This window comes from Sceloporus occidentalis, unplaced genomic scaffold, assembly GCF_023333645.1.
Source record: "Sceloporus occidentalis isolate IW3139 unplaced genomic scaffold, rSceOcc1.0.p SCAF_6, whole genome shotgun sequence".
NCBI classification, from domain to species: domain Eukaryota; kingdom Metazoa; phylum Chordata; class Lepidosauria; order Squamata; family Phrynosomatidae; genus Sceloporus; species Sceloporus occidentalis.
This window is the reverse complement of record NW_028316986.1, coordinates 40,449,353-40,475,834: the sequence shown is the minus strand read 5'-3', so window position 1 is coordinate 40,475,834 and position 26,482 is coordinate 40,449,353. Positions and strand designations below refer to the sequence as shown.

General features: G+C 43.8%; 1 protein-coding gene across 3 annotated transcripts in view; it reads left to right on the top strand.

Annotated features, from left to right (window-relative positions):
* The first annotated feature begins 3,913 nt into the window (after window positions 1-3,913).
* Window positions 3,914-26,482, top strand: part of HHIPL2 (HHIP like 2) — a 40,193-nt gene continuing 17,624 nt past the window's right edge. Inside the window, exons 1-7 of one of the 3 annotated variants that reach the window (XM_089528333.1) lie at window positions 3,914-4,564; window positions 4,642-4,929; window positions 5,551-5,765; window positions 15,225-15,877; window positions 17,814-17,957; window positions 19,442-19,773; window positions 21,200-21,326. In XM_089528333.1, the coding sequence (XP_089384459.1) occupies window positions 4,776-4,929; window positions 5,551-5,765; window positions 15,225-15,877; window positions 17,814-17,957; window positions 19,442-19,773; window positions 21,200-21,326 (1,625 nt within the window). In that variant the 5' untranslated portion in view covers window positions 3,914-4,564; window positions 4,642-4,775. Of the gene's footprint in view, window positions 4,930-5,384; window positions 5,766-15,224; window positions 15,878-17,813; window positions 17,958-19,441; window positions 19,774-21,199; window positions 21,327-26,482 lie in introns of those variants that run through there. The other 2 variants (XM_089528334.1, XM_089528332.1) reach the window with 2 other exon arrangements.

Below are 26,482 nucleotides of genomic sequence, written 5' to 3'. Positions count from 1 at the left end.
TATATCAAAATAGAGTTTCGTTTTGTCTTTCGGTAACCCCAAATTATTATGATTCCCTGAAGCTATGACACATCTTTAAAGAAATGACAATCACTAAGGCCAGGGGCAGTGAAGCATGTTGGGATGATAATAATAATAATAATAATAATAATAATAATAATAATACTTTTTATTTATATACCACCTTTCCAAATGATCAAGACAGTTTACAAATTAGATAAACAAATACATCAAATAGTATTTGATATCTGGGATATCTGTAGTACTAATAGGCAAAATACTTAATCTCTGTTTTCTTGTTCTGTTTTGTTATTCCTGACCTGTTGGTGCTTCTGAGTCCTGACATAAGTGAGACTAGTAACAATCTAATATGCATACTGGTGGATCTTAAATTATTTGTGGTAGGCAGTGGAGGATTACATCTTCTTCATTCTCACTTGCTTCTCAGCTGCACAACAGTAGCCAAGAGATTTCTGATCACAGTTTCAGCCCTCTGGCCACTAGTTAGATGTAGGAGCAGCAATAAATAAATCAGTTGAATTGTAGATTCTGCTAGAGACAGTAGAAAAAGTATGAGATTGATGTCTGAATGTCAATTCAGAAAGGAGACACAACCACCTTCCCCTTACTATGCTTTCATTTAACCAACTTGAAAAAGTGAGCAATTTTTCCCCTCCTCTTTTGACAATCTGGGCTGGAGTCTGCTAGAGATGTGTGTGTGTGTGTGTGTGTGTGTGTGTGTGTGTGTGTGTATCTGAAAAGTTCAATATGAGTTAATGAATGTACAGTAATTGGTTCCTATATTATACCATTGAAAATGGTAACAGTTATTTTAATTTTCTATGTCTTTGTTTTCTCATTTATTTATTTGAAGATATAATCTTGTTCCTGACTAAAGCCCTTATTACCAACCGCACAAAACTTTTTTTCCCTGTTAAATACACACTAGAATAATGCCTGTCTCAGGCTTCAAAATGTGTTGGGCCAGCTCTAATTGTAAAAGAAGCATTGGAAATGGGTGTGAAATCTTGGTTTTACTACATTTCATCCAGTTTAGATTTTTTTTAAAATGTATTATTTCTACCTCTGTATAATGATTGAATCAGTTTTGTATACTATTTTGATACCTTAGGTTGTGCATTTTTGTGAAACCAAGAGACAGTGCATGTACATCACAATGCTTGGGTTGTGTTGTTAGTGTTTTCATATATTGTGACCCACCTTGTGGATTGCCTCTGAAATGGAAGGATGGGATAGAAATACTTTTAATGAATGAAAAGTTAAAGTGTGAAAGCAGCCCTAGTCAGCATCTTGGTCTTGCCAAAAGCAGAGTACTGAAGCTATATTATAGAATAAGAAAATATTAGATCAAACCAAACCAAACCCCTATTTTGTAGATTATTTAGAAATTACATTGGGTGTTAGGCTTGCCAGTTCAGGATTGTCTCAAGCCCTGGGATTTCTTGGCCAAAACTTTTGGACCTAGGGATGATCCCTGGTGGTGGTCATTAAGCATTATGTACCAACCACAGTTGCTCATGAGAGCCAGCATGACATAGTGGCTTGAGCATTGGACTACAGACTCTGGAGATCAGGATTTGATTCCCTGCTTGACAATGAAAACTCACTGGGTGACCTTGGACATGTCACACTCTTGATCTCCAAGGAAAGCAAAGACAAATCCCTTTTAAACAAGTCTTGCCAAGAAAACCCCGTGATAGGCTCACCTTAGGGTCGCCATAAGTCAGAAATGACTTGAAGGCACAGGACAACAGTTGTTCACAACTTGTAATTGAAATACATATCCACAGAACAATCCTGCTTCCATATTTTCCTTTTGGAAATTAGGACAGAAATTGTAGTGAAAGGACTGTTCTCAGATCTAAGTAAAATGAAGGGAATATTTCCTCTCATTTATTTAGGGAAACAAGATAATGGACATTTAATCTAGTTTACTAGCCTCTAGCCAGAAGGTGACCCCTGGCACTGCAATGACTAGAGGAAAGGAGGACGCTAAGTAAATATATAGCACCCCCTCCCCACCAGTCTTTGCAGTAACAGACTGCTGCTCTGTTAGGTTGACATTTGCACACAGTCCTTGCCAGGAGCGGAGCCCCCAAAACTCAGGAATTAGCATCCTTGTTGCTTGTCTGGTGATGATCCATAAAAACTGGAGATTCGGGCAACCCTATATATATTCTTTAGCAACCAATACAAGAGACCTAATATCTCTGGAACTGGAGATGACATACAACTATTCTGATTGCTAGCAAGTGATCGCCTCCATTAATTTATCCAGTCCCTTGGCAGTTGTCATTGCAACATGCAGTAACAAATCCCACAGTTTAATTAAGCACTCGGTTCAGCTTTTCTAGATTACCTAGGCATCTGTTACTATAAAAGTGGAAGAAAGGCCCTGTACAGATGGGCCTAAAAGGCTGGCTTATGCCCTTGAAAGGCCAGATCGGGGCCGCAGCATGAGGTTGCTGCGGCCCTAATCTGGCTAGGAAAGGGGTGGTGTCCGCTGCCCCTTAGGGGTGGTCTGTCAAACCCAAAGGCAGGTTATAAACCGCCACTTTGCGGCGATCTGCCGCCGCCGCTGTTTGCTCCGTAAGGGAGCCGCTGCAGCCAAACCGCGCAGCTCCGTTACGGAGCAAAAAAGAAGCTCCAAAATGGAGCTTCTTTAAGCGGCGCCTCTATGTCGTTGCGAGGTGCCAGGGGCAGACTCGCGACGTCATAGACGCCGTGACACATGCAGACGCACAGCGTCCGATACGTAAATATGGCGGCAGCCGTGTGGAACGGCCGCCGACATATTGTACATACAGAATACGTACTAGGGTTAGGGGGGTGCGGAAGCACCGCCCCTTCCTAACCCTAGTACATATTCATTACGTACTAAATGGCGGTCTGTAACCCGCCAAAGTCTCTTGATCCACTTTTCCACACCATGCAAAGTTTTATACATCTTCATTGTGTTTCCCTTTGCCTGTTTTTCTTTTAGAGGCTAAGGAAGCCCCAGATAGTGTACCTTTCTAATTCCTTTAGCATTTTGGTTGTCTTTTTTGCACTTTTCAGATATGATTTATGCCTGAACCATGGGTTGTCTGGATTAAGTAGCCGAGCCAGAACTGGTGGCTTTTATAGCAGGAGCAGGCAAAGCACAGTTTCCTAGCTATATGCAGCCCCTCAACTACACAGGGGAAATTCAAATTCAACCTGCTGGAAGTTCAGTGGCAAATCACAAAATGTAATGCTGGCAATTGAAAAAGGAAGTATTTAATTTATTTCCAAATAAATAATCAGATGTTTTTGTGGGTAATTATTTTATCTTTTTGAGGCTTATAGGACACTATGGATCCCCCTTGATCACCTGATGGATCTGCAGTGTCACGTTCTGTCCGTCTGCAGGGGTGGCACTACAGAGAGAAGCCAGAAACTCCCTCCTCTGGCAAACAGCCATGGTAGCACAGAGAATCCACTGCATGCTCTGTCCTTGTTTCAAGATCACACTGCCTGTCACAGAGCTGAGTCTCTTAAGCAAAAATTAAAGGACAGTTTAGATTAAGGCTTTATAATTTCCCCCTTCCTAGCAATACAGTACTTCATTGCTGCTATGATGAATTGCATTTGGAAGGCAAATGGTAATTAAGATAAGAACTGCTGCCATCTGGGAAATTTAACTCTCCAGAATGGTCTAAGTGTGGCCCTCCAGATAATATTGGCCTGCAACTCCCAGCATTCATTACCATTGGCTTGCTGGTAGACCTAATGGGAACTGTGGTCCAACAATATCTGTTAGACTACACTTTGCTCAGAGCTCATACTTCCCAAATTTCTGATTAGTATGGCTCAGTTTCATAAATAAAGGTTAGTTTATTTATTTATTATTAGTGTAGTGCTTCTTAAACTATCTGATGTAGTGGGGGCTGCAAGGAACTGGTACGATGGTTGTACTAAGTGATACAACTGCTCCTTTCTATCTTGGAAACTTTCCAGGGACCGGAACTGGTCCACAGACCACCACATTGAGTAGTACTGGATTAGAGTTGATGATTTACTACTTCCAGTAGTAAAACCTACATTGATCTGAATGCTGATTTGCATTATAAATATCTGTTTAGCATATGCAAATATTGGGTGCAGTATAGACATATCTTTCCAGATTTTTTAATGGTGTTTAGGAGTGTTACACTAATTTCTTTTTTTTCCAATTGCAAACAAATCCTTCCATCCCTTCATATTTCACTGCTAATCATGGTGCTGTATGCTTAGATACGCCATGATTAGTATTTTGGTGATGGAGACAGGGCACAGAATGCAAGTTGGGGAAAAGCCAGTTTGTCCCCTCCCTTTTGTAGCTGTTGTTGCTGTTGCTGTTGTTGTTGTTATACTGAACACACTCCTGTTTTGGTTCTGGTCAAATGTAGTGCTTTTGGTCTTGAGGAAAGAAAATTCCTAGAAAAAAATTGTGAAAAGGTTCACCTTAAAAAAAGCCCAAACCTCTCTGTCCATCTCTGAATATGTACAGTATACCCCAAGTTGGCAATAATAAAATAAACAAGTAAGTAAGTAAGTAAGTAAATTACACAAGAAGAAGGAAATTATAGCAGTACTGATGTCTAATTTCCCATTTCACAGATCTTCTGAATCGCCTCTGGCAAGCTGGTTTGTATGTTCCAGTTTCCAGTGGGTAAAAAAAAGACATCTGTTACACTGTAATTTTTAAATACTATTGCAATATATTACATTACTGTGAGTCCAAGGCTGTCGTAATGGGAAATGTATTATTCTGGCTTGCTGATTATCAAAATCCTATTTTTATTTCAGCATTCTTAAGAGCTGGGGAAGGTGACAGGGGGAGAAAATCCTACTTCATTCTTTCAGAACTTGATCTGAGTTTGACTAAGCCCAAGTCAATTAGAGTGGGTACGTAATGGATGAAAGTGATTCATCTTCTTTCCCAACTATTTTGCTGAGTTTTGGTATCTTGACCTTTGTGAATGGGAAGAATAATCCTTTCCTATAGCTAGTCAACCAGATAATATAGAATGCCTGCTATATTTGCAACGTTTGTATAATTTCTGTCTTGGCTGTCTCTCTCTTCCCTCCTCTCTCCCCTTCTTCCTACAGACATAGTAGGTTACTTAGTGACCTATACCTCCTTCTGTGTTCTTCAAGGGGCAGACAGATTTGCAAAAAGGGAGGTGTGGTGGGTTCTGCTGTGTGAGGCGTGGAATAGCAAAGAGGCGGGCTGGAGGGTTGCTTCTTAGCTTGCCAATAGTAAAGTTAATGGGAGAGTGAAAGAGAGAGAGTGTATGTATAAGCAAAGCTGAGCAAACACTGTGATCTGTGCTAGCTGGGATGCTTCATATATTCAGAAGATGAATAATCCTAGCCTTCAAGGTGGTCACATCTCAGAATTCTCTGCGCTCAGAAGGACTCTGGTCAAGAAGACTACTGTTATTGCTCATAAAAGTAGTAGCTTTAGGGTTTCCTTCCATTCTTCCAAATTTATTACTTATATCTCCTTTGTCCTGTTCTGCCAAGCTGGGGTCCTACTGGGGCATCCCCAGTGCCTTGACTATGGGCCTCCATTCCAACCACCTTTTCATCTAGAATTCTGTTCTGCCTACGAGACGTTTGGCTGTTGCGACCAAGACAAGGACAACATGATTGCAGCCAAATACTGGGAGATCATGGATTATATTGATCCCCGAGCCCACAAACTGTGTGGAAGATACATCAAAGATATCTTGTGCCAGGTAAGATAGTGGCTATGTGCCATTTGGTTGGACTTTAGATTATAAACTATTGTGGCATTTTTAATTTTATTTTGACAAGTAGGGGATTCTTTTTCAAATTGGTATACAGTAAAAACTAAGTGATTCATTTTGCATCTGAGATTGTTGGAGGAATACATCAATGACATCTGCTAGAATTACACTCAAACTAAGGAAGCTCCTATTTACAGCCTCACATTATAACATAGCTTTTAAATTAAAAAACAAAAACATTTGGCAAGATTTACATAATTATTAGAATAATTTGAGGTTAATGCTTTGAAGCCTCTTAAATTTGACTAGTTTAAAGCCTCAACATATTTGAATCTAATCTTGAAATGGAGAGAGATGGTAATTTACTTTTCCTTGTCACACATTTGAAGGCATCTCAAAGGAGAAATTATTGCTGGTGGTTTTTGCATTAACTGGCCACTGGTAAACAGATTTTGTGGCTCTGTGAATTGTTGGAAAACCTTCAAAACCTATTGAACAGTGGTAATGATGTGGTAAAAGAAATGGATGTGTATACTTTGAGAAGTAAAGCCTTTTTTAAAGTGCTTTAAAATCTTGTAAGTCTTGGTAACTAAGTGTTATTGGCCAAGTCACTGTTTATCAACAATTTAAGCTTCCCTCTTTGCACAAGGGTTGTTGTGATGCTCCTTACAAACTAAAATACTATATCTCCTAAAAGGTGCAACAGAAGCTATTCATAGTGACAATCTGTTGTTGTTACTGTGTGCCTTCAAGTTGTTTCTGACTTATGGCAACCCTATGGTGGGGTTTTCTCTGGTCTCTAGTCATAGTACAACATTCAAACCACTGTGCCACACTGGCTATCAGGGTGACAATCTAGTTTCACATAAAGAAACAGGGTTGTCCTCTGTTGCTGGAAAGGTAAGGAAAGGAACAGGTTTGTGTCTGGAAACAAAAGGATAATTGATTCTTCCATTTGTTTTGCAAATGTAGACTGGGTCACTCAGCAGCATATAGGTGATGGAGGGTTTTTAACTTTTTTTTTAAAGCGGCCCATGGATCTTAGTGTTTTGATTCTCAGATGCCATGAAAGATCTGTTTAGATTGCATTCCTGCCTAGTGCTCAGCCAAAGTCCTGAAAGCAACTTCAGATCAAACAGCTGGCACTCACACCTCTGGAACAGTCTTTCTTCACTCTCAGCTACTCCTTTCCCTCTCTGCTTTCTTTTTAAAGTCTGCCCATCTGGCTGAAGGGAGCAGGCAGAGCAGCAAGCAGGAAGAACAATGAGTGAATAAAGGGGAGCCCCTTCTGGCCTCCTGCCTATCCTCCTATTACCAGGCCAAGAGAGTTCCCTTTTTAACATTTAGCTGTGGAGGTCTTTTTCAGGCTTGCCAACACAAAGCAGCCAAAACACACACTCTAGGCAAACCAGGAAAACACTAAATATTCTCCCAACTTAGCTTCCTTAGCCCTTCAATATTATCTGTGCATACTGACTATGCCTTCTTTAAAAAAGGGGAACTGTTAAGATTGTGAAGTCAAAATAAACACTCAAAATAGACAAGTTGGGATTCAGTTTTTCAGAATTGGTTTTAAAAAGCACTTTTGTAGCTAAAGAACTCTAAAATTCTTCATAAAAGGATACTGTAGGTGGGGGAAATTGGGAAAAGATAGTCTAAATTAAAACCTATTTTGGTGGGGAACTAAGTGAATAAAAGTGGGGGCTGCTGGCATTATGATAGTTTTCATGAATACTCATTTTGTAGCCAAACTAGGCATAATTTTAATGTGCTTTGGCATCTAGCATGTCTTTTCTTAAGGCATGCTAATAAGGAATTTCTTTCCAAATACTAGCTTCAGAGAAAAAGTTTTCATCAGGATTGTCTGTAGTGAGGAGGAAAGGGTCAAATTCCTTCCTTCTCTGCTCTGATTCAGATCCCATTAATTATGACCTCCTGAAACACTAAGCTGATGTGATCTGTGTGTTTTTTTTTTAAAAAAACAAGCTACCCATTAGAAACTAATGATTACTTGCAGAGAAGGTTTAACCACATATAGTCATGTCTGGTTTGTCCCTTATTCATGCTTGCTATGTCTGAGCAGAACAGCCTTCGTCAACCTGGCACCTCCAGATGGGTTGGATTACTATCCCTACCATCTTCCTCTTTTGATTGGGGATGATAGGAGTTGTCATCCAGTACATCTGGGGGGTGCCAGATTGACACAGACTGGAGGACATTGTACAAATACTGCATAGATCTGTATTAGTATGCTGTATTTTTGGTAAAATGAAGCCTCAGATATCAGAGGTGCTTCATGCATGTATGTTTTTGTTTTAACTGCCCTCGAGGCAATCCTGACTCATGGCAACCCTTATATGAGACATCACCAGGTTCCCCTATCGGACCTATCCTCTACTGCCTTACTCAGATCTTGCAGATTCACACCCATGACCTCCCTGAGTCCATCCATCTGGTGTGCGGTCTTCCTCTCTTTCTTCTACCTTTCCTAGTTTTACTGTCTTTTCTAATGATCCATGCCTTTGCATTATGTTGGCCAAAGTATGACAGCCTCAATTTGTCTTCCAAGGAGATTTCAGGCTAAATCTGTTCAAGGACCCAATTGTTTGTCTTTTTGGCTATCCACAGTATCCTAAGCATCGAATGAGTACAGAAACAACTTACTTAGAATTAGGCAGAAAGGAGTACTAGAGCTGGGTATTATTAGCATACTGGTGATATCTGACCCCGAAACTGCATACATTCTCTCCCGACAGTTTCATGTAGCTATTGAACAGCATAGGGGACAAGACAAAACCCTGAGGGACTCCAAAGGTCAATGGTTAAGGAGTCAAACAGGAATCCCCTAGTCCCACCTCCTGAGACCACCCCTCCAGAAAAGAATGGAGTTAGTGTAATGGTATTGAAAGCTACAGAGCAGTCTTCCAGAATGAAAAAGGACACATTACCCTGGTCCAGTTCCTGGTGTAGGTTGTGCACCAAGGTGACCAAAGCTTTTTCCATAACAAGGCATGAAACCAGAATGAAATGGGTCTAAATTGCTGTATTAAATTTAGAAAAAAATATGTATGACAGTCTAGGTACTTATTTAACTACTGAATATCAAGCTATCTGATTTAATAAGACGACCCCCAACCTTTCCAGTTAAAATATAGGGTTTGGGATATACTCGCCATATAAGACTACCCCTCTTTCAATGCACACCAGATAAAAATTTAAAAAACATCAGATTTGATTTCAATATTGTAATTTTAATTCAAATGCTTATGATATGCACTTACTTAGCAGGAAAACTTGTTGTATACAAAGCCTGCTTGCATTGGTCAGCAATCCCTGCCTGCCCAGCCCTCCCTGTCTCCAAGACTATCAGAGAGGTAGTGCAAACACGGCTCTTTTTTCCATACCCCACAGCCGTTTTTGAGCTCCCCCCACCATATGCTGCGACCGCAGATTCTCCAGTCCAGCTCGGAGGTTTCAGCACCTGCCCTATAAGACGACACCCGGCACATAAGACGACCCCCGACTTTTGAGAAGATTTTCTTGGGTTAAAAAGTAGTCTTATACACCAGAAAATACAGTAATTATTTGAAAGAGCACTGTTAATATCACCCCCATGGCCTGGATCCCTTAGTGTATAGACACACCAGCACTTAAAAGATTCTTTAAAAAGAATTATTACTTTGCAGCCTCAATTGGTCCTGGACTGTTGAATAATGGACAAAGCAACCAGGTGGCAGGGTGGGGGCAGAGAGGCAGACAATCCAGCAATTCTAAGATGTCATATGTGGGTTGGTTTCTCCCCACAAAACTGACAACAGATTTTGGCTCTGTTGAATCCCTACTACCAAACCAATGGGGAAAATCACTATGTCAGCTTCAAATTAGTGTGCTTGATGGGTTTCTTGAGGTAGTGAAAATAGTTTGCATCCAGTCAATCCTGATCTTTCTCTGACCCTTCTCTGACAACCCTCTGGAAAGCCCCATTCAGCTTTGGTAATCTGCTGCTGGATCAACACCCTATACTCATACCTTTTAAGATGTGTATGTGGGTTTAACACTGGCTAGCCTAATCCTAATTCCCTCCAGCAAGCAGGTAACATGAAGAATTACCTTACTCAGAAATGATCAAAGTGTGGCCCTCCAGATGATGTTGGACTATAATTCTCGGCACTCTTCACCATTGTTGTGCTAATAGGTCTAATGGAAGTTGCAGTCCAACAGGTCAAAATTGTTTGATTAGTATATCAGATCAGTGATCCTCAACCTGGTGCAGAGCCAACTGTGCTGGCTGGAGGATTCTGAGAGTTTCCCCCAAAAGTAATTTCCTCATGTTCTGAGGTCCAGGTGTCTTCTACCACCTTAAGGCAACATGATCAATTGGGTTGGAAATTATGGGGGAAATATTCAACATTCTAGAAGGCAATATCACTCTTTATTAACTGATTACAGCCTGCAGTCCTATGGGGACCTGATCTCTTGGTAACAAATAGTATATGCTTCTATAATGCTCTGAAATCAAATGAAGGAATTTATATGAACATTTGAATGCAAAGAGGAGGAAGAGGAGAAGAGGAAGGAAGGAAGGAAGGAAGGAAGGAAGGAAGGAAGGAAGGAAGGAAGGAGAACATGTTTTAATGGCTGATTTATCTGTAATTTCCACTGGTAAATTGGGAAAAACAGCTAATTCTCTGTATCTGTAGGCTAAAGATTATGTAGAAGCAACTTTTCCAAGAGGGGATGAGGTCATTATACATTGGCAGACACAATAGTCATGGGAACTTAAAGACTTCATATTTCATCAGCTCTCTGAGGTAGACGTTGGAACAATTTGCAGTGCACCCACTCATTTGCAATCTGACATTGCTAATGAGTGACATTGCAAATTTAGATAATCTGCTACGTTTCTATAGACCCCAAAACAGCTTTCCTCAACCTAGTACCCTCCAGTTATGATATGCTACAAGTCCCAGAGATCCACAGAAAGAATAGCCACTCTAACATATGTGGTAAGCACAAGGTTGTGGAAAAAGAAATGTTTTAAGTAATATTTGCAGCACACAGCTATTGATGCCACTTTCTCATGGCTCCATTCTAAGGAATCCTAGGATTTACAGCTTTAAAAGGTACTAGGATCTGTATCAGAGAATTCTAAATGCCTCCCCAAACTGCAGGTCCCCAAAATCCTTAGAATGGAGACATGACATGAGATTGGTTTCAAAATGCTATGTGGTTACTTTAGACATTTTTACCTTCAGTGGATGGTAGCTGCATTCTTTAAAAAAGTAACAAACGCAGAGATGTCTCTGTCTTTGGAGGTGCTTTGTGTGTTCCTGTATGGCAAGGGGTTGGACTGGATGGCCAATGTGGACTCTTCCAACTCTATGATTCTATGATTCTGTGATTCTATATGGTCTGGACCTTGGGAACAGATGGGAGAAAGGTCCTTTTTTTCATCAGAACGACAAATCGTCCTTCTTTTGTTGACTTGTCCTTCAAAGTAGCACACTGAGAATTTTGAGGACTCCCAAGGATTTAGCTAATTTCTTGTTCTCAAAAGATACCACTTGTAAAGCTTCTTAAATTAAGGCCTTAAACAGACCGGCACTTTGTGCCAGCCTGGGACGAAAAGTAGGGCTAGATAGGGCTGGGTGTCCATGTGCGTCCAGCCCTATTTTTGCCTCCCATGTGCCATCATGGCGTCCCCCCGTTTACATGGGGCATGCCATGATGATGCATGAGCATCAGAGTGTCCAAGCAGCGCTTCGCAGAAGGGGCTTCATGATTCGTGAGCGCCATAATGGCACCCCTTTCAGGAAGCTGCTTTTGGCAGCTTTTTTTTTGTTCCCGAGAGGGAGCGGATCTTTGCCACGGCATGTGGTCGCCACGCAACGATCCAGATCAAAAAGGGGTGGCTGCAGGCTGCCCATGTGTCAAGCCCCTATGTTGTGGCTTAAAAGAGCTTGGAGGGCTTATAGCAAAATATCCTCTTGGGATCTGCATCTGTCCTAGCCCAACACATTTTTCTGTCCAAGTCAGAAAAGCAAATTATATTTCCCCAAATCCACTGAAGATGAGGTGTACCATTTCCAAAGCCAGCCAACTTATTGTGGCATGGGAGGCAGAGAATCCCATAGTTAAAAACAGTAATAAATTAACAACCTGCTGCCCTTCCATGACACCCATATCGCTTGCCTGAGGTGGCTGCCTTATGCTGCCTGATGCCTATAAACTATGGTTTCACTTATGACTCTTATATCTGCCAGTGGACAGTTTAAGGTGGCAACCTGAGGCAGCAGAACATGGGTAGTTGAGAGCCTGTTGGGAAGCAGAGCTATGTGTGTCCCTTGACCTTCGCTGCATCCCAAAAGGTAGCCTGTCTGTACCAGGCCAGATTAGTCATGGCAGTGTGGGGATCACAAAAAGAAGCCTTGGGGCCCACATTTGCAGAGCCATACTTTGTTCATTCTTATCATTCAGGAGCTTTTGAGAGAAAGAGGCGCTGTCTCTCAGTCACTGAGGCTGCATCTACACTGCACAAATAATCTGGTTTGACACTACTTTAACAGCCATGGTTCAGGCCTCAGAGGGAGAGAAGAACCACTGGACCACATCCCCTTTCCCACCACCATTCCCTTCTCCTTTTGTGTTGTGTCTTTTAGATTGTAAGCCTGAGGGCAGGGAACCATCTAATTAAAAATAATAATTGTAAGTTGCTCTGATAGCCATTAGGGCTGAAGGGCAGGGTATAAATACCATAAATAAATAAATAAATAAATAAATAAATAAATAAATAAAGTGCCCCAACAAATTACCATTCCCAGAATTCCATAGCATTGAGCCATGACAGTTAACGTGGTATCAAACCAGATTATTTCTGCAGTGCAGATGCAGCCCAAGTGTGAGGTTCATGGCTGACTGCAGAGGCACAAACCCCAGTCCTTGTCAACAACACCCTTGACTCTTACATTCTGGGTGAGCCTAAGGTCCTGGCTGCCTGGTAAAGACAAAGGATAAGTGGATGCCTGTTTCCCTGCCATTCTAGGTACAAAAGCCAGTTGAATCTTGGCAGTGGGAGCCTGAAGTGAGCACAGCACTTTGCCTTTCAACATGTTGCCACTGTGTGGAAGTTTGTATAAGAACCATACAAATTTTCTCTAATGGGGTCATTATGCAGAGGGAAAGAAGAAGAAGAACATAACTACACATGTTACCCTAGGTTCCTTGGAAGAAGAACAGGATGATGATGATGATGATGATGATGATGATGATGATGATGATGATGATGATGATGATGAACCAAACAAACAAGGCACATGCCCTTTTACTTCATATGCATAACAGAAAAAATCAGTCTATGTAGCTCCCATGAAGTTGGCAAACCAAATGCCCAAGTTCTGGAACCTGGATCTACCTTCTCACATCAGCTCCCTCTAATGTCCTGATCTTTTCTTCTTGTGATACAGTATTCTCTTCTTGGTCTTTCTACCTTGGAATGTGGTTCTTTTGCATATAATACGAGGTTGGCAGCATGTTTTCTTTTGCAAGGAACTCTGAACTGTGGGACATTTAAAACTACCCTTAGACGCATTTCTGGGAAACTCAAGATCATTATTCCATAACACAGATTCCAATTTTTATTAAGCCATACTTTTTAGAAAATCCTACCTGGAATAATTGTTATTTCTATTTTATCCTTTCTCTTGAATCTAACCTAAGGCCCCATTCTCACTGGGGAATTTGCCCTGGGTAGAACTGGGATGAATTTGGTAAGCTGGTACCAAATCTCCCCGAAAAGAAGTTCCCACTACCCTTTACCTTGATTGATACAATTTGCCCCTCTGAAGTTCACATTTGCAGTAGCGCTTTAAAATGGAGCCTCCTTTGTTGTCAGTCAAATTCACTTCCGCTTTTGTCAAAGGTGATATGTCTTATAACAATTGGCCAACAGAATGGGTGCTTTCCTCCCTCCTTTAAAAAAAAACAACTGGCAGCTGCGTTCGCATATTCTGTCAACTTGTCAAGGTGTGTATGTGCATGGGCTGAGTGCCTTTGGGTACTTTCAGATTCCCTCTCCTTTGCATCCTCTGCTTTCCCTCCATTTCCCACACATATGTAGCACAAGCATTCACACATTGTATCCATTTGCCAAATTTGAAAGGGAAAACATGTAGTACAAGCATTCACATATTCTGTCACACACAAAAAACCAATAATTTTTTAAAAATGCCACTTGCAAAGTGACATGCTGTGCCAGCAGCAAGCAAACAAAAGGGAAATGTAGCACAAGCATACATATTCTATCAATATGTATCAGTCTGTAGCACAAGCATTCACATAATCTGTCAAAAATAAAAATTACAAAAAAGAGAGAGAAAATGCCGCTTGCAAAAAGCTGGTGCGAGAGGGGAGGCATGTTCCGCCCACAGCCCACCCTCTGACCTAAATCCCTCCCCTGAACTTGACTCGATCATGACCAGGACCAAGTTCACATTTTCCGGCAGCAGGGAAAAACCTGGTATTCCAAAAAGAAACAGGAAATAACCCACTTTCGGAAAATTCTCTCTAAGGGAGATTTGCCCTGGATCTGGTGTGCAAAACCCTGATCCGGATGTGTAAAAACCAGCGCCAGTGGGAACTTCCCACTTTTAATCCAGGTTACAATTCGGTGCAAAAGGTAGTCTGAATGGCCCCTAAATCAACTAATTCCTTGATATTTAATATGTAATAATAATAATAATTTAATAATTTGTTTTATCTATATACCGCTATTCCAAAGATCATAGCGGTGAACAGCAAGTAAGCTAATTTGCCCCCAACAGTCTGGGTACTCATTTTAGCGACCTCGGAAGGATGCAAGCCTGAGTCGAGCTTGGGCCCTTTTGCTGGTCTTGAACTCGCAACCTTGTGGTTTTGAGTGAATGGCTGCAGTACAGGCATTTAACCACTGCACCACCAGGGCTCCATACATAGTGTTTAATGTTTTCAAATCTAACAATTTAAAGCTAAGTTTCTACAGTATTTACTTGATGACTTTTCAGTTACATGAGGGTGACATATTTTGCCTGTGTGTACACTGGATTAGAGTTTCAATGGGTTTAAGTTAGCCAACATGATTAGCACAACTAAGTCTGGACTCACCTCAGTGATTCCTCCTACATTTCCCCTTATTGCAACAACCTTTATTGCAACAGTGGAGAACTTTTGGCTTTTCAGATATTTTGGACTACAAATTCCCCAAGCCTACTAGCCATGTTGGCTGGAGTTTCTGGTAGTTTGAAATCCAGATGATCAAAGGATTCCTACCCTGCTTACAAAAGAACAGAGTTTGGATTGCATTGTCTACTTGGGGGTGTCCTTTTACTGCTCTGTTTGCAAATGTACAAGCCCAGACAGCAAGCACACAGGGTCAGTTTCACTGCTAACACAATGTTTTTAACCCCCTAACAGGAATGCTCACCTTATGCTGCTCACCTCTATGATGCTGAAAACCCTCAGACACCCCTTCGGAACCTCCCTGGTCTTTGCTTTGACTACTGCTCAGAGTTCCACCTCTATTGCCATTCTGCGATCACTTTGCTTACTGATGACAAACACATCCAAGAATGCTGCGAGAAGAATAAGACCCGTTTCTGCAACCTCCTCAACATCCAGGATGAAGACTATTGCTTTCCTGATGTACTGAAAAATACAGATCTTAATCGTAACCTGGGCTCTGTGGTGGCAGACAGGAAAGGCTGCCTTCAGCTGTGCTTACGAGAGGTGGCCAATGGATTGAGGAATCCGGTGCTGATGGTGCATGCTAATGACAACACCCACCGCATGTTTGTAGCTGAGCAGGTTGGCATCATCTGGGTCTTTCTTCCAGATGGAAATCGTCTAGAAGAGCCCTTTCTAGACATTAAAAACTTGGTCTTGGCAACCCCCTGGGTAGGGGATGAGAGAGGTTTCCTGGGCATGGCCTTCCACCCCAAATACAAAGAAAATGGGAAATTTTACATTTACTACTCTTATCAGGACAAGAAAAAGGTGGAAAAGATCAGGATCAGTGAACTGAGAGTCTCTGCATCAGACATCAACAAAGCTGATGCGAACACAGAAAGGTAACATTTATCCCATGGCTTGCTTCTTTGCTGAGATAGTTTCCTGCTTTATTTCAAATGTTTCAGGCACATCTTCCATTTCTATCCTCATAACCATTCTGTTATGTGGTTTAGACTAAAATACAGGAATACAGGAAATACAAATCCAACCCAGGCATTGGGAAACATAAGTCTATATGGTATTGAACTCAATTTCCCATTAGACCCAGCCATCTGGCTAAAGATCATGGATGATCAGAGTAGTGTTTTTTTTCTCTTGAGGCTCATAGTTCCCAAGCTATTGGGGGGGGGGGGATACTTGGACCATTTTAGCCGCAGGAAAGTCATTTTTAACAGCAGGAACTGACCAGTCTTTTTCTCAAACACAAAGTGACATCTGGTCAGTTCCTGTTGTTAAAAATTGCTTTCCTGTGGCTAAAATGGTCCAAGTATCCCCCCCCCCCCCAAAATATAACAAACTATAACACGTCCCCTAGAGGGCATTGGGGGCAATTATGATTTTTTAATTTTATTTTTACTGTGCTTTGAACAATCACAATGATGGAACTCCAAATAACATGTTTCAAATATCAATTTTCAAGATGTACTGTAAGAAGCAGAGCACAATCTTGGAATTATCATCATATATAATAAACTATCTTGAGCCTTTCCTTGTAATATCATCATCCCACATGTTCACATGCAATTTAAGAGAGGCAACAAAGGTCCAAAACACACTGCAGAAATAATCCAGTTTGAGACCACTTTAACTGCCCTGGCTAACTGCTAGGGAATCCTGGAAATTGTGGTTTGTTGTGGCACCAGAGCTCTTTCTGATAAAGAAGGCTAAATGTCTCACAAAATTACAGTTCCCAGAATTCCCTAGATTGAGCCAGGACAGTTAAAGCAGTCTCAAATTGGATTATTTCTGCAGTCTGTTTTGGACCCAAGTCAGTTGAATGATTAATAATAATCAATAAAATGAATTAATAAAGTAAATAAAAGGAATAGTTTTTTGTGGGTTTTTCAGGGTATGTGGCCATGTTCTAGAAGAGTTTCTTCCTGACGTTTCGCCAGCATCTGTGGCTGGCATCTTCAGAGAATGCTTGCCTGGAAAGGATTTGGGTATATATAAGGAGTTGGTACCCTGGTTTCCCAGCAGACAATGAGCACTAATCAAGCAGACACTAATCCTCTTTTGCAGACCCTCCCACCCTGAGGCCTGCCATTAGGAACAGAATAATCCACATGCAGCTCCCTCAGGCCCTTGAAATTGTCCACCCTTGCTCTAGAGTTTATAGCCCATTGTACCAATGGCTTCTAATAAAGAAGCTTCCCGAGATCCTGTTATAAATATTCCTTCAAGCATACTTAACTGCTGAAGATGTACAAGGAAGCACAAGGAAGTACCATTGTACACTGTACATTAGACACAGTGCATCAGGAATGATCTGATGCAGAAGGATATTACACAGAAAACACTCCAGACTCATACATACAGCAATGATGTGATTCCACAATCTTTCTCTTTTTTGGCTGTGACTTGGCACTGCAGGATGTACAGTCTTGTGAAGGGCAATGACTTCTTAACAGTTTAACAGACACAAGCCTGTAATTTATTGTCCATCCCATAATCACTGATACACCCATGATGATAGAGACAGTGTCCTGACATGTCTTATCTCCTGAGAGGACAAGCTGTGGTGCCAGTGATGTACTCACGACAGCCAATACATTTCATCCTAAGGACAGAATTAGCAAAGGAATGTTAAGGACCTTTTTTGCTTAGTCTAGGAAAAGTTAAACATCAAACATTATGCAGATAAGATGTTCTACTTAATGAGTAATATGCTTTTGAACTCAGAAAGGCCTTGAAATTCATCCAAAAGATGCAACTGTCTGCCACCCCATTCACTTCCCCATGTTTTGTGAATTGTTTCCCCCCCCTCCACTTTAGGACCCTCTTAGAGATCGAAGAACCAGCTGCAAATCATAATGGTGGACAGATTCTTTTTGGCCTGGATGGTTACATGTACCTGTTTACAGGGGATGGAGGGAAAGCTGGTGACCCTTTTGGTAGATTTGGGAATGCTCAGAACAAGTAAGTCACACAAGTACTGTTTGTTCTTTTTAAATACGTTTTTGTTACATGTAAGAAGCAGCTAGATTTGTTTTCAAAAGCAAATTATGTTATTATTTTTTTACATGCTCTTTTAGCAATTTCTGTTCAGTTATTTTATTTTGCATCTCTGCATTTATTTAGAAAACTGTTCTTTAAGCTGCAGTATTATCACAAAGATGGGATGTGAAGCTTTTAAATCAGAGATGATGAACCAGTGTTTTTTCAGATGTATTTATTTGCTTTATATTCAGTCTATCTTCCAGTGTGATTAAACATAGCTTAAGGCCCCAAGTGTTGGGATTGTAATTCCTAACAACCCTCACCATTAGCTACCAAAGAAGGAGACTCCACCACTCTCTGAGGGAGTGTGTTTCACTGTCAAACAGCTCTTACTATCAGGAAGTTCTTCCTAATGTTGAGATGGAATCTCTTTAGTTTGCATCCATTGCTCCATGTCCTAGTCTCTGGAGCAACAGAAAACAGGCTTGCTCCATCCTCAATATGACATCCATTCAAATACTTGAACAGGGCTATCATATCACCTCTTAACCATGTCTTCTCCAGGCTAAACATACCCAGCTCCCTAAGTCTCTCTTCATAGTGCATGGTTTCTCCCTGCACAATGGCAAACTTTTATTATAATTCTTAACAATTGACAAGAATGTCCTCAACACTAGGAGTGCCAATAGCGCCCAACTCCAATTTCCCCTGAATCTTCTGCTTGCTCACTCCCTCAGGTGAAGTAGAGCTGGTTGACATGTTGAAATAAGATTCAAACTACAAGAAAAGAGATTTCACCACAACATCAGGAAGAACTTCCTGAGAGTGAGAGCTGTTCAGCAGTGGGAATACTGTGTGGCGGAGTCTCCTGCTTTAGAGATTTTTAAACAGAAGCTGGAAAGCCACCTGTTGGGGATGCTTTGATTGTGAATTCCTGCATGGCAGGGGACTGGACTGAATGGTCCTTGGGGTTTCTTCCAACTCTGTGATTCTATGATTTATCTGCCAGTGTAACTTTATCCTGGATATGGAGTAGGATGCCATTTTGTTTTTTGGTTTGGGGTTGGTTTGTCTTGCCTCATGCAGCCTTTAGTCAGCCATAGTAATTTTGGTAAAAACCTCAAAATGATCCATCTTTAAGCCCTTTTAACATTCACCCCTCTGTGTCTTCTGTTTCTTTGTCGCTGTTCATCATTCTCCCACATGAGAATGTGCTCCCATCAGATTTGTGACAAGTTCTCAGTTTTGCTGCTTTTAGGAAATGTCTGAACACATATCTTTTCTTCAGCCTGTCCTTTGAAATTGTTTTGATGCTTACTGGTTCTTAATTTTACAATTGTTATAGTTTAATTTCCTTTTAGCTGTTAGCTGCCCTGACGTCCTTTTTTCATGATAAAATGTAATAGAATAAAAATAAATAAATGAAATTAATGGTCTTATGCCTTGATTTTTTTCTCTCTCAGGAGTAGTTTATTAGGAAAAGTTTTGCGAATAGATGTGGATGGAAGAAGCTCCGATGGGAAGCCTTACCGCATCCCCCCTGACAATCCTTTTACCTCTGACCCTAAAGCTCTACCAGAAGTCTATGCCTATGGGGTGAGGAACATGTGGCGGTGTTCGGTGGACAGAGGCGACCCACTCACTCATAAAGGAAGGGGAAGAATATTCTGTGGAGATGTTGGCCAGAACAAGTTTGAAGAAGTGGATATCATTGTTAAAGGTGGAAACTATGGCTGGAGAGCTAAAGAAGGCTTTGAATGCTATGACATCAAGCTTTGTCACAATTCATCCTTAGGTAAAAGATTTACTGGTTCCTTGAAACCACCTCTCATCTTTGTAAAAGTATTTGGCCAGCTGTTATACTGCACCTGTCATTCTTTTACAGCTTTGTGCATATGTGGGAAGTGTATAGGCACTTAATACATATTATTATTACATACACTCCAGTTCTCCAGAAAGCCAATGAACAGTTGAAAAATGAGTGTGGGGAGAGATTTGGATTGAGGAAATCATGCCTGAAAAGGAATTAAGCATTTCCCTCTCCACACATTTGAAGTGTTTAAAATCCACACCATCTGAAAATGGCTAAAAAGGAAACAGTCAAACAAGGGGCCTGGGGCATTATATATGCCCCTCCAGATGTTTTGGATATCAGCTCCCAGTATCCCCAGCTGGCATGGACAATCATAGAATCATAGAACCATAGAGTTGGAAGAGACCACAAGGGCCATCGAGTCCAACCCCCTGCCATGCAGGAAATCCAAATCAAAGCATCCCCGACAGATGGCCATCCAGCCTCTATTTAAAGACTTCCAAAGAAGGAGACTCCACTACACTCCGAGGGAGTTTGTTCCACTGTCGAACAGCCCTTACTGTCAGGAAGTTCCTCCTAATGTTGAGGTGGAATCTCTTTTCCTGCAGCTTGGATCCATTGTTCCTGGTCCTGTTCTCTGGAACAGCAGAAAACAAGCTTGTTCCCTCTTCGATGTGACACCCTTTCAAATATTTAAACAGGGCAATCATATCACCTCTTAATCTTCTTTTCTCCAGGCTAAACATCCCCAGCTCCCTAAGTGGTAAGGGAATGTGAGACTTTCAATCCTAACACATTTGGAGGGGCCAGAAAGTTTCTTGCCCCAATTATATGTGTTAATGTGTAATGCAGGGATGGGTAACTGTGCCCCCCTCAGATAGTTTTGAACTACAACTTCCATTAGCCCTAGCCTCTATAGCCAATGGTGATGGATTATTGGAATTGCAATCCAGAGACACCTGGAGAGCAGCAGTTCTCCACCCCACACTCTCACCAATGTAATTTATATTTCCCCCCTTACTTTGTATGGTCCTGGTGGCCTTGAGCTCTCTGGAATAAAAATCAGGTGCAAAATAGGTTTAGCAAATGTCAGATTTTAACATACAAGTCATATGAAAACACTTTTCTCTTTTACTCAACTATCAAAGAGCCAGAAGCCTCGTCCTCTTTTTTTTTAATATACTGTGTGTTGTATGGACTGAAATAACAGTATGAGAGACTGAGGAAAGGGTTGCTTAGAATAGTCAATGCAGATGATATATATCTTGAAGCACAATCTCCTTTTTTGGTGGAGTGGGGATAAAGATCTCTTCTCCTGATTTGTTTGCTAGCTCTTCATTTCTGCACACTATCTCTAGGTTATCAAACAGTCTTAATAGAGTAGACTGTGTATTCTCTATTGCAACAGATGATATACTTCCGATATTTGCCTATGGACACTCTGTGGGAAAATCAGTCACTGGAGGATATGTCTACAGAGGGTGTGAGTCTCCAAACCTCAATGGCCTCTACATTTTTGGTGATTTTATGAATGGGTAAGGAAGACATTTGGTTCTATTTATATTTAAATAAGTTATACTGAGTTCTGATGTGCAGTCAATTTTTTTTTTTGGGGGGGGGGTCTTCAATGAATTCCAGAAATTCAGGGTTTTTTTTACCTTCATTATACACTTGTTAAATTCTGTCCTTTCCACCAAATTTCAAGAATTAAGTATTAGGCCTTTTTTAAAATGTTGTTAGTAGGTTTTACTGATGGCTGCCTAGACCAATGTAGCCTTCAACTTTTTCAAACCCATCTTTAATCCAAGCGTGCATTTTGCCAAAAAGCTAGTAAAGTGTGGGCTAGAGTGTGTGACTATTAGGTGGATTTGTAATTGGTTGACCAACCAAACTCAAAGGGCTGAGCAATGGGTCCTCATCCTGGAGAGAAGTTACAGTGGGGTGTCACAGGATTCTGTCCTAAGCCCAGTGCTATTCAACATCTTAATCAATGCCTTGGATAGATAGTCATCTTGAATAGAGGACATGCAGATGACAACAAATTAGAAGGGGTAGCTAATACCTCAGAGGACAGGAGCAGAATTCAAAATGACTTTAACAGATTAGAAAGCTGGCCCAAAACTAACATAACTAAAAATTAACTAACTAACATAAAACTAACCTAAAATGAATTTCAGTGGGAAGAAATGTAGGATACTACACCTGGACAGTAAAAATGAAATGCACAGATATAGGTTGGGTGACACCTGATTTGACAGCAGTACATGCAAAAGGGATCTAGGAGTCTTAGTGGACCATAGGCTGAATATGAGTCAGCAATGTGACAAGGCAGCTAAGAAAGGCTGCATCTATCAGAAAATAGTGTGTAGATCGAGGAAAGTAATAGTATCACTCCATTCTGCTTTGTGTTCTGGAATACTGTGTCCAGTTCTGGTCCCACAATTCAAGAAGGATGTGGACAAAGTGGAGCATTTCCAGAGGAGGGTGACTAAAATGGTGAAAGGTCTGGAAACCATGTCCTATGAGGAGAGTCTTAGCAACCTCGGTATTTTTAGCCTGGGGAAGAGAAGGTTAAGAGGTGACATGATAGCCATGTTGAAATATTTGAAGGGATGACAATACCAAAGATGGAGCAAGCTTGTTTTCAGCAGCTACAGAGACTAGGAGATAGTGGATTCAAGCTACAGGAAAAGAAATTCCACCTAAACATTAGGAGGAACTTCCTGACAGTAAGAGCTATTTGAAAGTGAAACATGCTTCTCAGAGTGGTGGAGTCTCCTTCGCTGGAGGTTGTTAAACAGAGGCTGGATTTTCATCTGTTGAGACTGCTTTCAATGTGTATTTTCACATGGCAGAGGGTTGGACTAGATGCCCTTGTGGTCTCTTCCAACTCTGATTCTAAGAAATGTTATTACTTTATATTAGTATGTTTGTGCCACAACCCAGTAGTGCAGGGATAACCTGCTGCCCCCTGTATATATGTTTTGTTGGACTGCAATTCCCATAATTGTTGACTCACTGTCCATGCTGGCTGGTTCTAATGAATTCTGTAGACCAAAGCTTCTTCTTCGTGGTCTCTGCGAATCATACAAATGGGTTTCACTGCGCCTGCGCAGTGCTGCTCGGAACCTACTGGAATCACTGGGCAGAGTTTTACTCTGCAACATATTGAAACTTTTTGGCGGTAACTCCGCCCACCCGTTATAAGGCCCCTGCCTTCCCGCTCTTTTCCCCAGTTCCTTTTTTCCGCCGCGCTAGCTGCTTCAGAGGAACCTTCGCTTGCTTTGCTTGCTTGGAATCACTTTCGTTTTGACCATTCTTTGTCTCCTGCCCCTGGTAACTTCGGACCTTCGGACTGTTGACTTCGTTTTCGGATCTCCCATCGACTTGGCGACTTTGAAATGCCTGCGGCTTTCAAGAAGTGCGACATTTGCAAGGGCAAGATGCCCGTTCAGGACCCGCACTCCACCTGCTTGCTTTGCCTTGGTCCAAGCCACGATCCCAAGGCCTGCGCACTCTGCAGATCCCTCTCTTCCCAGGCCCGGAAAAACCGTGAGTCCCGGCTTACTTCGGCGATTGCCCTGGGGAAATTGCAAGAAAGGGGTCCGCGGTCTTCTTCTGTCCCGCCTCTGCCACCCCCCGCTTCATCTTCTCGGGCAAGTGTCTCCAGCGTGGGATCGGGGAGAGCCGCCGTCCCCAGCGTGGTGTGCGTCCCGGCCGGGACTCCTTCCACCACCTCCGATGTGGCCCGTGGCTCCAAACCGCCCAGTGCCACCGACAAACCCTCCAAGCGCCCCCATAAGCCATCGGGGACTGAGGGTACCGAACGGGCCTCCAAGCCAAAGGAGGGATCGGAGTGCCCCCGTTCCAAGGAGGCTCCCAAACCGGAGGTCCATCTCGCCTCGCCTTTGTCCTCCAAGGCATCCAAGGGATCACGGCATGCGATGCCTAGCGACCATACCGAACCGGTGCAAGGAACAAGGTCCCCGAGGCCTTCGTCATCGACACCGACTGCTGTCCTCCTGGACCTCCCGGACAACCCTTTCTTCCCATCGGAGGAGACTCCCAAGCCTGGGAAGAAGAGGCACCATGACAAGGCTGACCGTGATCCGGCCCCTAAGAAGGCCAAGCCCTCCAAGGACCGGCCCACCACCGACCCGCTGAGGGCAAAGGACAAGGAGCGCTCCCACTCCAGACAGGCCCGCGCCTCCGCCTTGCCAGCTCCATACCAGGAGCCGACGCCGGTAGACCAGGGGACCCCAGTTACATCCCTGCCTCCCCCGGCCTTGGACTTCATCCACGGGACGGATGACGCCCCTCGCTCTCCTGATCATCGGTCTCCTTCCCATCCGGCGACCGATGATGAAGGTCACTCGGCCCACATACAGGGGATCCCGGACCTCTTCTACGACGTGCAGTCGCGCCGCTACTACATGTCGGTGCCGGAGGACAGAGCCCTGAGGGAGTTCACCAGACTGAACCCCCACCCCGTAGACCGAGCCGACCCGGCCAGATCGGTTCCCACCGTGTCGGTCTACGAGAGGTCATCATCGCCGCCCCGTAGACGCGAGAGGTCGCCGTCTCCACTCCGTACTCGTGAGAGGTCGCCGTCCTCAACCCGCAGACGCTCCCGATCATCAGTGGACTTCGTCCGCCCGAGATCCCAGGTCAGGGTGACGGACCCCCTCTCCTCCGACCTGGATTCTGAGGACGAACCGCTGCCACCTTCGGAGGCACCCTCGGACGAGGATGTCCTCTCGGGTTCGGCCTCCCCTCAGAGGATGCACAACCCAGGGCCGTCTTCGCCGTCGGACGACGTCAGGGCCTTCACAGAGCACGTGGTCAGGATGTCACGGGCCCTCGACATCGAGCTCGCAGCTGCGGAGGACGACGCAGAGGACCCGGTCGAGCGTAGGGTGCATGGACGGGTCCCCACTCCGCCATGCCTTCCTCTCCTCCCCTCTCTCCAGACCATCGTAAAAAGGTCCTGGGATGCTCCGGCCGCCCTATCGGCACCCTCCCGCAAGGTCCAATCCCTCTATAGGGTCGCCCCGGCGAGTTGCTCCTGGTTGGCAGAACACCCCAGACCAAACTCGGCCATTGTGGAGGGGGCCCAGCACAGCTTCGTTCCGAAGCAGGCTACTTCCCCTGTCGACAAAGAGGCAAAGAAGATCGATGGACTGGCAAAAAAGGCTTATTCGGCTTCGGCTCTTGGGGTCAAGGCCGCCAACTACACCGCCTGCATGGGGGCCTACATTCAAACCCTCATGGAACGGATCTCTTCCATGGTTCCGGACGTCCCAGATGACATCCAGAGGCAGCTGGTGGAGATCAGAGACGAGGCGCACTCCATCGGAAGCTGGCTAATCACCACTTCCAGGAACATGGCGGACTGCTCCGGGAGGTCCATGTCAGCTGCCATGGCTCTTCGGCGCCACGCGTGGCTCAGGGCCTCCGACCTCAACCCGACGGTTAGAGCGGCCATTGAGGACATGCCGCTCGACGGGACCGGCCTCTTCCACGCCGAGACCGACGACCGCCTGAACCGCAAGTTCAGGATGAAGGCGGCGGCGAAGAAGCACGGCATGTCTTCAGCACCAGCTTCTCCGTTCCGGAAGCGACAGCGCCCGTGGCAGCCGCAAGGTCAGTCACAAGGGATCTTCTCCCGGGACCGACAGCCCCAGCACCAAGGCTCTCAGAGACAGCGCTTCCCTTCGCAGTCTTCCTCCTCCTCTGGCCGTCGCACCTTCCCGCCTCGGTACCGCAAGTCCCGCCGGCAGGATACCGACCAGGGGAAGAAGAGAGCCTGAAAGGACGCAGCGCGCTTCGTCTCCCCTTCACCCCTCTTCTTTATGGACATCTTGAGGCCCTATTTTAACGCCTGGGCCTCTATAACATCGGACTCGTGGGTTCTTAACATCGTCCGTAGGGGTTATGCCCTCGAGTTCCAAGAGCTCCCTCCAACTGGAGCCTTCATGTCCACTCCCCCCTCGGACACCCTTCTCGACGAAGTGCGCACCTTGCTTTGTAAGGGGGCAATCTCCCCTTTACCGCCCGACCAACATCCTCGGGCCTTTTTCTCCAGGTACTTCACCGTACCTAAAGCTGATGGGGGCGTTAGGCCCATCCTGGACTTGAGACAAGTGAACTTGTTTTTGAACTACCGTCGCTTCCGAATGGTAACCATGGCCTCCATTCTGCCTCTCCTCCACCAGGGCCTGTGGTTCGCGACTGTCGACCTGAAGGACGCCTATTTCCACATCGGGATCCGAGAATCCCACCGGAGATTCCTCGCCTTCGCTGTCGGCTCCGACTCGTACCACTACAACGTGCTCCCGTTCGGCTTGGCCACGGCCCCACGAGTCTTCACGAAGTGCATGGCGCCGGTGGTGGCATACCTTCATCAGAAGGGCTTCATGGTTTTTCCCTACCTGGACGACTGGCTGTTTGCAGCCGAATCCCAGGAAGAGCTGCACGAGGCAGTCTCATTCGCCTTGCACCTCTTCGACTCCCTTGGGCTGGTTGTCAACAGGGAAAAGTCCCACTTCACGCCGACCAGACAGGTCAAGTTCATCGGGGCCATCCTCGACTCCGACAACTGCCTAGCCTTCCTTCCTCCGGACCGGTTTCAGGCCCTGGCTACATCCCTCAGGCCGTGCATCTCACACAGAAGGATAAGAGCCAGAGACGT